Source organism: Bombus terrestris, chromosome 3 (assembly GCF_910591885.1).
Source record: "Bombus terrestris chromosome 3, iyBomTerr1.2, whole genome shotgun sequence".
Classification (NCBI taxonomy): Eukaryota; Metazoa; Arthropoda; class Insecta; order Hymenoptera; family Apidae; genus Bombus; species Bombus terrestris.
In genome coordinates, this window is record NC_063271.1 from 4224750 (window position 1) to 4237315 (window position 12566).

A 12566-nucleotide genomic window follows, 5' to 3' on the forward strand; every position below is an offset into this window, starting at 1 on the left:
CGTCCCGTGGCGTAGTTTTTACGGGCGTGGAGGGAAAACGAGAGCCGAGCGTTGAAAAGCAGCGTAAGCGAGCGCCACCGCTTCATATTGATCGTAGCCGGCTGCTCAACATGGCGCCGGGGGTGGCGTTCGCGATCGGCCTGATCCTCGTCGTCGGACAGCTGAAGGAAGGGCCGAGCACCCTTGCGAAGACCTTCACCTTCCCAGAATATCCGTACAAGGAGACTACCAAGAATGTAAGTCGTCCTAAACGTTCGTCGAGAATCCGCTCGAGGTACGCGTCTCCAACGCTAGTACAGGTTATGGTCGAGCGAGGTCTTGTTTTGGGGGTGGCGCTTTTTACCGTACCGGCCTTACCTGGCACTAGATTCCACGTCGAAATACCAGAAAGAATCTGTGGTGATCGAACTAAAAAAAAAAAAAAATAAAAATATCAGAAAGTACCTCGTGCTGTTAAGCATGTCTTCGGTATTCGAAGAAGTTCGAAAAAAAGTTGAGTTCGTCCTTTTTATTTTTTCTTTCTTCTCGATCGATGTTGCGGATGTTGAATCGTTCGATTCGATATAAATGGGACAGTTGTATAGGATTTTACGAGTTGGAATTTTTAAGAGATCTCTGTGATATCGCGTCAGTGATGCGCGATACTCGAGGAGGATTACTTCGCGTCGATCCAACATTCCCATAGGGGACATAACGAAAGTACGGGTGATCTCGCGATTTTGTTATGGGGATAAAATCGATTTGGCATTAACCCAAAGACAGTCGAGATGCTCCGGGGCGTACTTTGGTGTTGTCGTTCGGTGGTACGAACTCGTATCCAGTGGTGTCTTGAGAAATTGATGTAAATCGCGTATGTTCTCCATGAGGGATTATACTTAACACAAACGTGATTCTTTTGTTGTTGATTATTTTATAACGTAAATATAAATGGTAGGAGTTTGGTATCGGCGAATAATGTTCAGTGAAAGGGAACTATCTTCAAAGAAAATGAAACGCGCCGGCGGCACCAGTAATAGAACTCATACGAGCACTAATTGAGGTTAATCTTTCAACACGCATGAAGCAATTGTTACGCTCAATTTTATCCCGTTATTGTGCGCGAGAGTCGTCTGTATTTCCCACCGCATGCCACGAGACTCTGTATCAATCGAATTCTCTATTGAAGCACATTTTAATTCAATTCCAATGTCTTTCTAATACAACACTGGTCGCAGGAACTTCTCTTCAGGCAATTCGAGCAGACTTGCGAGGAGAGTGGCGCTTGCAAGATGCTACAACCAGAAAGGAGCGGTATCGCTAAAACTAAATGCATTCGCGAATGCGTGTCACCGTCCTGTTACAAAGAAATCTACTTGTTCGATCAGGTATTTCCATCGATTGGACTCTTTCAATTTTTCACTGTGCAAAGCAATGTCCGAATGTCTGATTGCAGCTAGAGGAAGGCGAGATCGACGTGAGATTAAACTCTTTCAAGGGTTGCTTCATGCAGCGCAACGGACGACCGAGAAAATAACAAAAAGCTCGCAAGCGAATAAAAGATGCTGAAAGAAGAGGGCTGAGGCCGGCCTGAGCGACCTGCTAATGGCGGCGAATACAAATTCTGAGCGACAGACGCACCGCACGAACCGCGTCCGACCAGTTGAAAAAAATAAAACAGAAAGAAATCACAAAAAAAAAATAACAATTTTGAAAATATATTATATCCGGCCGGGGCATTTAGAGCGATGAGAGCAATCAAGCTATTTAGTGAACATACAACAATAACAGACAGAATAATACTATATTTCAGGATCACGCTGAAGCGCACGCGTTAAAACCCGCGGACGAATTAAATTCGTCCTCGATTGATCTTTTTCTACTTTTTGTACGCACATATTAACACGTTACAATGTTATCGAGCAATGTTGCACGGATCAAATAAACTGTTAAAGCAAAGCCTCCTCGTTGTTCGTGTCATAAGATCGCCCTATCTAATCCTTATATTGCGACAGCTAGAAACAACACGTTGCTTTTATAGATCAACGAAGAAAATATCTTGGTTGTTAAAACACTCACCGCGTAGAGAAGATTATAGAACGCCGCGTCGTTTCTTGAATCGTTTACAGTGTTAACGTAGCTCTTGATCCGATCCAAAGTCTCCTCAAACGGTGTCTTGCAAAGAGATCTCGCGTTCCATGGTCCTTCGTCGGTGCAATATCTTCTGCGATAGCGGAGCCAGGTTGAAACGAAATCCAGAAAATGGTAGGTTACGCGACGTGTCTGCAGGATGTTAGATACGATATCATAGTTGCTCATCAAAGTGCAAATATGGTACATCAATTTCGTGTGCTTATGGCAAAATTTCAGGACGCCTTGGAGGCACTGGTATACAATGTCTCTTTGCGTTGGGTCACTCTGCGAAAAGAAAAAATAATGAAAAGCGTTAAAAGTAACGTATAAGTAATATAAGAAATTCTAACTGTTATAACAAGTTCATTTTTTCAGCGGAAATTTGTTAAATTGTACGCTTCAAAAGCGATTGAATCAAAGATCTCTAGAAAATTTTAAATTATAGATTTCCTTTAAACCAGAGCATTCTACGTTTCAATATCGAAATGAATTCCAGTTAAATATACAATTGCTTAAAAATCAACGAGGCGTCAACGGTCGATAAAAATATCAGCACTAACTCTTTCGTGAACGATATGAAGGGTCTCGTAAAGATTGATCACACCCTCGGCCCGATCGGCGGGGATCTCGTCCAGCCTGACAGGCGATCCGTCAATATTTTGAGTTAAAAGTTCCAGCGCGAGTTGCATTCCATTGATCGACGAGTGCACGGCCCTCCTCGTATTTAACAGCAAATCGGCTAAGCTCTGCACGTCAATCGTCACCGGCTTATCACGCTGGAAAACACGTCGTTCGACATATGGCTGACGGTCGACAACGCGAATCTATTATTTACGGACGTAGTATTCTCGCACCTGTATCGACGATTTCTCCTGACAGTGTACGATAAACGCGAGAAGCTTCAAGCAGACAGCGGACAATTCTGGCGTTTCTAAAGAGAAACCTTGAACGAGCAACTCCTCCAAAAAGGTCGGCGTCGTGCAATACTTCTCGAGAACTGTTGGGAAATGAAGAAGAAGGTAGAAGAAGCCTGGCATTGTTTTCTTATACTTCAGTTTCTCTTGGTACTTATCGAGCGAGACACTCGTTGAAATATGTACTCGTGAATGGCTTAATCGTCGCGGACGTGACCAGCAACGCGTACGACTGCAATATTGCTAGTGTCCTCAGCTTCAAGTCCGCTTCCCGGCGTAGAATAATCGGTATGAGACTCTCTGCGCATCGAATCCTGATGATCCATGATAACGAGCCCGGGATGGATACGTTGCTTAATTCTAACACGGCTTTCACTTGCTCGTCTATTAGGGATTCTTTATTTTAGTATTTTTCAGATTTTTTTTTATATGACTGGTAATAGCGTGATCTATACTTTCAATCTTTCGCAATATAATCACGATGGTCGAGTGTCGTTACGATGTTAATGCAATTATGCAATACGATACGTTCATAAAAAATTCTATCAATGTTCGAATAGCTCTTCGTGAGCTATCGCACGTTGCATATAAGAAAAATACCTTTGGATGGTTGATAAGTAGAAAGAAGATTAGGCAACATGTGCCAAGCAATCTCTGCAATTTCCTTGGCATTATCCAGGCGTATCATCTCTCTAATTCCTTTCATCGCTAAGTTGATTATCTTATCCGAATATCCAGTTTGTATGACAAGCTATTTCCCAAATGATATTGCATCACATTATAATGCACCATTCTTACGATTTCAATAGACCATTGAAGCGAACGTATGATTGATTACCATTAGATAGTGTTGCACAACTTTCCCGCAATCTATGGCCAGCAACGGTTTGATGTCTCCATCAGACTCGACCAACCACAAGTCCATCGCTCTGTTTCGAAGATCCTTTGGGAATTCAGGGCAATTCAAGCAATAATTTAGCAAATCTATGTGATGAGTGTAACAGTCGTTCAGGTTGGAATATTGCAACGCAGCTGCCAATCGTTTCACGGCTCTGTCGTAATCCTGTTCCGAGCACGGTGATGGATGCGATACGGACGCGACAGCAAACAGAAACCATAAAACTTTTAAAATTTGCGCCGGTGTCTGCTCGGATTTAGGGAGATTGACAGTCCTCGCGATCAGCAATTTCAAGCATATCATATAGGTCCTACAATATTTCTATTCAAAATATTGCCACGGTATACAAAAGAAGAAATATCAACATTAATTGATCCTTAAACGCTATCGTAGGTGAAATTTTACCCCATATGAATTTTGTTTTAACATTCCCGCCCCGTTGTAATATCGTCGCAGTGTTATCTGCGACTACTGTAAACAATAGGTTTCTTCTCTCTTCATTTAATATCGAATAACAGTATGACGTGAAATTTCACTTGTAATTTCTTTTGACGACAGCTGTTAAGGGTTAACTTTGATTTCGTACTCCCTGGTTCCGTGAAAGTGATAGTAAACCAACGTCATTAATGCAATTGCTCTGTTTCCCCGATCATGAGCTATGATATTCTCCCATTGTTCGGTATCTTTTGGTAGATCCACCAGTCCTCGGTGTATTAGATATTCGAAGCTTGTTTCTCGATTTATAGGTCGGTAGATTGGCATGGATTTATCAGCTAAATTTGCTACGATCCGCGATAACAGCAGGCAAATGCTACGTCGTAAAATTTCTCTAAAATATCAGTGACGGAAAATCTGACGTTGAACGAAGTGAATGTTGGAAGGTATGGCAGATATGACATCGTATCAACGAATAAATCCTAGACCATTCGCGAAACTTACGGAAGTCTGGCAGTTAACAGCAAGAAGTACTTGAGATATCCGTTGGCGGTCAAGTGGTTTGACAAGTTGTCGCGGCCGCAGCTACTACTCAGCTTGTAAAGGTTGTTCAGACAAGTCACGAGGTTCCTATGGAATTTGACCCTGTCCGTTTCGTTTGACTCCGCGGTCTGCAGGACGGGAATGAAAGGACCCTTGTTGCTCGCATAATTAAATATACGTCGCATCTCCGTCGACGGCGTGTATCGAAATGATCGAACTTACCTTAACGTAAGGTACCAACGTGTTCATCATCACGATGCGAATCGTCTTCAGCGTCGTTGCTCTAAGTTTCGAAACTTTATTGAACGATTCTTGACTGTCGTCTTCCGCGACGCATAATCTGAGGGAAACGAGTTTTTTGTATTTCCATTTTATGATCCTGCATAGTGACTCTTTCGTTTCGTTTAAATCACTTCATGAGTACATATTTAGATAACGAATCGACGTTTCACGTTTGGGGAATTCCATGTGTAATAAAAGTTCGAGTCTTTTGAATGATACAAGAATTTACAAATCGTAATTGATATCGACCAGGTCATAATTAATTTCAAATGTTCGATTATAGGATTTTATGTCTTAAAACATTAATTTCGGCAACAGTGATATCCAAGTAATTTAAGTATTTGTACAGCGAATTGTTATTCCATGAACTTCTACAAACTGAACATCTAATGAATATTCGAGAATTGTGAATAACGTACAGAAATTCCCAAATTTTTACTATACTAGGATGAAACATGGTATAATCATGATTAAATTGAAACTTTCGATTTTGCTTTATTCCTTGTGGCTAGAATCTTTCGTCCAGCAAAAGAAGTGGAATTAATATTAGCAAGCTCATATACTCTCTCAACTTATGAAGCTTTAACTATATAGAAAATATATAGCCTCACCGTGTGACAGAGGCGCAAACAGCGCACAATGCATCCGCAGCAAACGAAATCGAGACGTCGTCGTCGCTATACTCGACGATCTCTTTCATTAAATTGAGAGCTTTGTGACACAGTTCATATACCCCATCATCCCATTCGTCTTCAGCGTTAACGTTTTCAACAACAAGATTCAATAGCGTAACGGATAAGAACTTTATCTTTTGATTCCAAGAATCTTCCAAAATCAAAGATTTCAAGAGCATCAGTACTTGCCGTGGTACACAAACAACGTCGAAATTCACGTGAAATTCTACCGCTCTAAAAATCATTACGTTCGCACATAATATTTTGTTTCATAAAATTATTTCAAATTTGATTAATTTAATTAGAAATTTTGGACGAAACGTTTACCTGTGAAGTATATCGTAAATGATTGAAATAAGTTTCTCTAATAGTTCGGTTTCTTTGCAACGAGACTTTGCAACGCAAACTGTAACTTTCAAGATGGAGTCCATGGCGTCTGTGGCTACGTGACTTTCGTAAAACTTTCGATATACGATTACCAAGTCCAGAAAATTGAGAATACATCTATCAACAAGAATTATGGGAAGGTTTTAACAAGAATTATTAATTCTATTTGCATATAACGTATTGTGTGATACATACTGAAGTAGACGATCACTGGAAGTTTGTAGAAGTTCGAATATAGTTGAGAGTATGTCGAACTTGATCAACTTTGAAAGTGCCGCTTCTGTGTTCGCAGCGCCACCACTTTTGAATAAGTTGGATATTCGTTCGATACATGTAATCTACGAAGTTTTTCATTTTTTCTATTTCAATTTATGTTTATACTAATGGTACTTGGTAATAATTATAACATATTGTAGATTCTGATTACGTCTTTTAGAAATAAAGATAGCAAAATCTTTTATTCTAATAAAATTCTAACCGCATTCTTTTTCCACTTCATTATGCTTAACCAAATATATTTAAAATTCCTACACTAAGATATATTCTAATTGAAAAATAAACATTTCTAAGATATCCGAAGAGCTCAGTAATGTATAATTTTCAAATAATGAAAGTTCAAAGCATACTCGTATGACAAGCGGAGATCATACACGAACTTTGAATCTTCTTCTCACGATACATACCTGAGAATATTCATCGTGCAGCATTAACCTCTCTTTCGTGTTCACGAGCAAAATATCGATATTCTCAATGTTTAACTGGAATAGAGGTTCCATTTTTCACAAATAACTGAACTTTCATACGTACGAACACGCGACGCACCGACTAACTACGCGTTTCTTTCAAACTGAAAGTCTTTTCGAGTACCTGCGCATGCGCATAGAATCTGCGCGCTAATACAAACAATTTAAATATCTCTTTTATTTGATTCCGAATATTTGAAGCAGTTTCTAATATATACATAAAAGAAACAGATTCGTTAAACGGATATTCACGTCAATGGTTACTATATTTTATTTCAAACGTTATTATAAATTATGATACAAATACAATAAGTATAATCGTAATATATTATAAATGTTAAACAATCCTGAGTAATTACTCTACATAAGAGATAATGAATCGTATTGTTATCGATAATCCTCTTCTTTTTTTTGTTGTGATTCGCTTCTGTCGACACAATCAAGATGTAGTACGACATCTTCGCTAGAACGCGTCAATATATAATATAGAATACAATAATAATAACATATAATATAAACAATCCATTTTCATATGGAAGGGGTTAATTCTAGGCTATTTATACTTTCTTGCTTCTTAAATTGAAAACGTCATAAACTATACAGTATTAACATCAAAAAATGATATCGCGAACCGACAAAAACATTTACACAATGAAAATATGTGGTAATACACAGTGCAATGTGACAACGCCGTATTATATTCAATTATGTGCAGAATCTATACATAACAAGAGCATAAACAAACCATCAAATTCGCACGCGACCAGACCAGCGACGAGTCATGGTTCTGCGCGTTTCCTCTTAAAACGATCGTGTAAAATTGGATAGAAAACGATCCAAAAAGAAATAAATGCCAATATCCACGGTCAGAAAATAGATGACTCATATAGGGCGTAACTCACACTCCTCTAAAACGAAGATTCTATCCAAGAAAATTTCGCCTTCAACTGGAAAGGAAAACGCGCACTCTTCTAAAACGAAGATTCTATCCAAGAAAATTTTGACACATTGAGAGGAAAACGCGCGTCTTTCCGCGAAGCAAGCGTACAAATATTTTCAACTACGAAGAATTAACGAAAAACAGTGCAAAATAGAAAAAGAAAGTAAGTAGAGGGGAAGAGCAAAGAAACGATAGAAATAGGGAATAAATCTTACGCCCCTTGTCTTCTCTTGCCGCGACAAAATATCATCGTTATTTTTTCGCTTTAACATACTAACTCATCTTTACAAAACAAAATAATAATAATAATAATAATAATAATAATAATAATAATAATAGTCACGAACGACTTGTCAACAAATGAAAAAAGAAATAATTGAAGCCTCCCTAGAAGACGAACTTTGAGCCGATCGTCGATTAAAATTAGCCCCCTCGTAAAGTCACAAGATGGCGAACAACAAATCTTACGATTGTACAAAATCATTTCATCGTTTCTTTTTCTTTTTTATTAAAACGCAAACGCAACGGTCTTCATGAATTATTTGTCAGTACACTTTCACATCGATACATTTATCTGTTACATTGCGTTAACTACCACGACACTTGTATAAATGACTCACAGTACGGTAGATTGTTAATTATCCAGACTTTCGATCTCGCTGATTCGGATATGTCTAAAGATTCCTATATTCGAATCTCTGAAGTGAATCATATCTTGCCAATTTAATTACTGGTAATTCGTTCGAATAATCGACATTCTACTGTACTTTCATTGCATCTGTCGCTTTCTTTGCCGTTTCTCGTCATTTAAAGAATGTTCCATGAAAATATTTTGCCTCTTTTAGATACTTACTTTAAAACGATCCCAGTGAAGATTCAATTTCTCGATATATTCAAGCGCTACTTATTGTAATTCGAATTTGAACTCGAAACGCTAAGAAAAAGTCATAGAGAAATTCGAACAAAACGGGTTCAGACACTGATTAATAATCGCATGACTTCCTTTTATGCAATGATGAATAAAGTGACGAGAAATGGCAGACAGCTGAAATAATGCCCCAGAAACGCACGTCGCTCGCGAAAGTCGATCGAAACGACTACTACTCGGTCCTACGGGAAAAAAATTCACGTATCGAAAGTTTAAATGCGTATCAAAGGACCAACCTCATCGAGTGGTGGCCTGATAAATGGTACCCGGTAAAAATTCTATCGATATAAATCAGAAAAAAGACAGTCCCTTCGAAAACCACCTATCGTTCGCGATAGGCGTCCAACCGTAAAGCAGAACTCGCGAGCCTCGCGCGGGACCCGAGCCTCGTTTCGGCTATTGAATCATGTTTACTTGATAAACATGCTCAATATCGTTACGTTACGACGAGCATGATCCCGGGCGACCGTATTAATTGACACGAACATTGCTCCATTTTATCATCGAAGCTCTATTTGCTATGGCAGTGACGAAATGCTTGCAAATTGTCATTGGAAAAAAATGAAATAAAATGAACAGTTATTTCAACACTAAAAAAAGAAGGAAATGCTTAAAAAATGCCGTATGTTCAATATGTGACAATGCAAGTCGAAATCCATGGGTCTTCCTTGAGGAAGATTTTGAACGAGCAACTATTATAGTTTAGCACCATTTGAAAACGATTCGTACGAATTAATTTGTGTTTTCTTTTTACATGGAGTTACTGCCGATGATACGTTCGACGATGCGCGTAATCTTAATATTTCAGCAGACCAATAGAATAGTGATACATTCTTAATTAGCAATTCAGAGCTCGAAACGTTTCTTCCTCTCGGCGACCATGCCCACCGCTGGTAGTGGAGGGTGGAGCGTATGATGATAACTCGGCGTGGGCGTTGGAGGCAGGCTGCGACAACTTCTGCTGGACCACCTCACGGCTGGAGACCTCATCAGCTCTGCAAATAGAATTCTATCTTATTCATTGTCCAGTTGACTGATTTCCTTTTCACCCGTGCTACCCAGAACACTAAATGCGCGTGGAGATAGAAATCAAAGTACGAAGGCAAACTTAGATAAAAAGAGCGGTGCATATACATACGATCGGATCAGGTTCGTGTATGTGCATCAGCAATGTATAGCCTACAATGTACAAATAATAAATAACACAATTTGAAGTAGAATAAATAAAATTAGAAAATTTAGGATCAATTATTTACCATTTGAATACACATAAATGAACCTGTACCTAGACGAAAAGCTGGCAAAGCTGAAACTTGACCCAAGCTACTAAGCTGGCAAAGTAAAGAAGACCAAATCAAAGCAACGTTTTGAAAAGAAAAATGAAAAAAAAAATATGAGATGAAGTGCGGATAAGAGGCGTGTCGAAACAAAACAAGCTGGTGAAGTGCGTTGACGATGAATTCGTTGAATGATTTTCCTTAATTGGCAAAAAAGAGAACGGACCTGCAACGGAGAGAGCTGGGGGTTCCGGGGTGAGGCGGGACGCGCGAGGATCGTCGGCATGGAAGCCGTATGCCTCCGAGTGTTGCTGTTTTTCGATTTTGTTGCTGCCCTGCCAGCCACTGCCGGCGCTGTCGACTCGCACCTCTGCTGTGCCACCTTTCGTGTGAAATACAATTTTTTCGAAATACGATTAACCCGGTTTGCACAATCCATTTACGCGTGTATTTCACTTGTTTTTCTTTCGTTCTATATTTTTTTATACAACTTAATTACGAATTATTTTCGAAACAAATATAATTCGAACGAACGTTCTGGATTATTTTGAGATATTTTTCTAATTATAGAATGATTTCTGAAATTTATTAATTTTACTACGTATATAGTTGAAATTTTACTTTTCTTAGCTTCGCTCGTAGATTTCTCGTATTCATCGAATAATTTAAATATATATAAAGGAATTTTGGATAAACTCAGAAACCATGAAGATTGAAATTATATTTTTTTCGATCAGTCTTACTGCCACCGATGTCCCTTAATTATTTTCAGACGATACGACGGCTAAAAGGGTATAATGATTTCCTTAGAGTACCTACTATGTTCCCAATAGTGAAGCGACGTTACTCTTACAAATATATTCGCAGAGTTTGATGCTGGTGTTCGGAAGCACGCAGAAATCTGTGTAAAAAACTTGGCATTTAGACGCGTGTATACTGCAGATTGCAAAAATAGGATCTCCAGTAAGAAAGTGTAAAAAGTTGTATTAAAAAGATCCAGTTTATAAAAGTTCTGTAGTAGAGATATATTCCACGCGCTTCCAAACCTGTTAATAGTACAACTTGAAAATTATTATGCGCACAGATTAGACATTAAAAGAGTACAAAATCACATTTATGAGAAGGCGGGGTTACTTTGCGTTACACCGTTAAAAGGTCTCTTGGTTAGCAATTGGTTAGACAACTTTCGAGTAAGATTAATATCTGCGCTTCGTATCGCTGCTTGAACAGCGATCGTACGCTTGTCAAATCGAAATACAAATCGTCGTCGAGAAAAACTGGACGAAACAATCCGCATGAACATTCGAATCTCGTCGATACGTTACACATGTAAATAACAAAACGATTATTGCATAACAACGCGATTGTACGCGTTAGTCGTTGAGAATTTGGTCGATTAATTCGATTCGACGACAAACACTAATAACTATAATAGAATTAATATGTTCGAAAGTGGTTAATTTATAGGAGAAAGCACTCGGTTAGTCTTACGTTTCCCACATCTCTTTCTTGGTAACAAATTTCAAAAGCTTTTTCTTAGGAATTGTTAAACAAAATACAAAGATCTCGATACTCGATTTAGCTAGTTTTAGTCATGCCATAGTCCGCTAAACCGTGAACGAACGAATCGTCGAAAGGAAAAAAGCAATGAGACAAACTCGACTTGATGTCCATCCAACGCGTATGAATATCTCGTAAGCCGAATGCAGCTAGTATGCATATTAGAGAGAAGCAGGAACGAGTTCGAGGAAAAGGAGGAGGATCGAGAAACGGCGGCGATCCACCAGAAGCGTTTCTTTCTTTTTCTGATCGGCTTCTTTCTTTCCTCCCATTTCACCTTTCTTCTGTACCTTGATACTGATGGGGCAGTCCGGTCCTTGGTCTCAGGCTGTCCCAAAGCGGCGATGCCAGGCCGTTACGCTCCTGGCTCTTTTGCCCTAAGCTCACCTCTTTCCTATCGTGCGACGGCACGCCAGAACTACTGCCCGGCCTAACCAAGTTACTCGAGTAAGGCAACGACACTGACTTAACGCGTTCAAGCTTGTACGAGAACGCGGCCTGCTTGTCCTGCGTGCTCTTTTGCAACGTGGACAGCGAGCTTCTCGGCCGTTCGCCGGTCGTTCTCTGCTCCTCGCTGCTCGCCGCTCTGAGCAGCGGCTCGTGACTACTCCGGGCACGCTGCGGCGAGTAGCTTAGCGACGGAGATTTCGATGACACACCGGACGTATCACGAGGAGCCTCCCCATGCTGTTAGTGAAATATCGAAAATATAATGCGTCAGTGCGGCTGGTATATGGGGGTGGGTTAACACGATCGTTGGAGATCGATGCGCGCCGGGGCAATCAATTATGGGCTACTCACGATCGATCAGATAGGTACAGTAAAACCTCCGTCAACGCTGCTCCTATTAAGGATCTTGAATATCTGCTATCGTTA

The 12566-nt window shown here is 39.7% G+C and overlaps 3 protein-coding genes across 15 annotated transcripts in view; 1 reads left to right on the forward strand and 2 right to left on the reverse strand.

The window, feature by feature from the left end:
• LOC100644512 overlaps window positions 1-7093 on the reverse strand; it is a 350489-nt gene extending 343396 nt beyond the window's left edge. For 6 of the 10 annotated variants that reach the window (XM_048404377.1, XM_048404374.1, XM_048404373.1 and 3 more), the window contains exons 1-13: window positions 6926-7084; window positions 6438-6580; window positions 6183-6359; window positions 5793-6089; window positions 5122-5239; window positions 4861-5027; window positions 4508-4750; window positions 3862-4231; window positions 3624-3774; window positions 3210-3407; window positions 2964-3106; window positions 2670-2885; window positions 2056-2394 (exon numbers count right to left, since the gene is read on the reverse strand). In XM_048404377.1, the coding sequence (XP_048260334.1) occupies window positions 2056-2394; window positions 2670-2885; window positions 2964-3106; window positions 3210-3407; window positions 3624-3774; window positions 3862-4231; window positions 4508-4750; window positions 4861-5027; window positions 5122-5239; window positions 5793-6089; window positions 6183-6359; window positions 6438-6580; window positions 6926-7018 (2655 nt within the window). In that variant the 5' untranslated portion in view covers window positions 7019-7084. Of the gene's footprint in view, window positions 1-2055; window positions 2395-2669; window positions 2886-2963; window positions 3107-3209; window positions 3408-3623; window positions 3775-3861; window positions 4232-4507; window positions 4751-4860; window positions 5028-5121; window positions 5240-5792; window positions 6090-6182; window positions 6360-6437; window positions 6581-6925 lie in introns of all 10 variants that reach the window. The other 4 variants (XR_007223424.1, XR_007223423.1, XM_048404380.1 and 1 more) reach the window with 4 other exon arrangements.
• On the forward strand, window positions 85-1935 carry LOC100644391. Its single transcript, XM_003394176.4, has 3 exons — window positions 85-236; window positions 1215-1364; window positions 1433-1935. Exons 1-3 carry the CDS (start codon window positions 111-113, stop codon window positions 1511-1513), a joined length of 357 nt encoding a protein of 118 aa, XP_003394224.1. The 5' UTR covers window positions 85-110; the 3' UTR covers window positions 1514-1935.
• A 139-nt stretch (window positions 7094-7232) lies between the features above and the next one.
• Window positions 7233-12566, reverse strand: part of LOC100643727 (protein outspread) — a 212867-nt gene continuing 207533 nt past the window's right edge. The window contains exons 15-17 of one of the 4 annotated variants that reach the window (XM_012320646.2): window positions 11981-12377; window positions 10357-10512; window positions 7233-9848 (exon numbers count right to left, since the gene is read on the reverse strand). In XM_012320646.2, the coding sequence (XP_012176036.2) occupies window positions 9700-9848; window positions 10357-10512; window positions 11981-12377 (702 nt within the window). In that variant the 3' untranslated portion in view covers window positions 7233-9699. The remainder of the gene's footprint in view (window positions 9849-10356; window positions 10513-11980; window positions 12378-12566) is intronic. The other 3 variants (XM_012320647.2, XM_048404369.1, XM_012320649.2) reach the window with 3 other exon arrangements.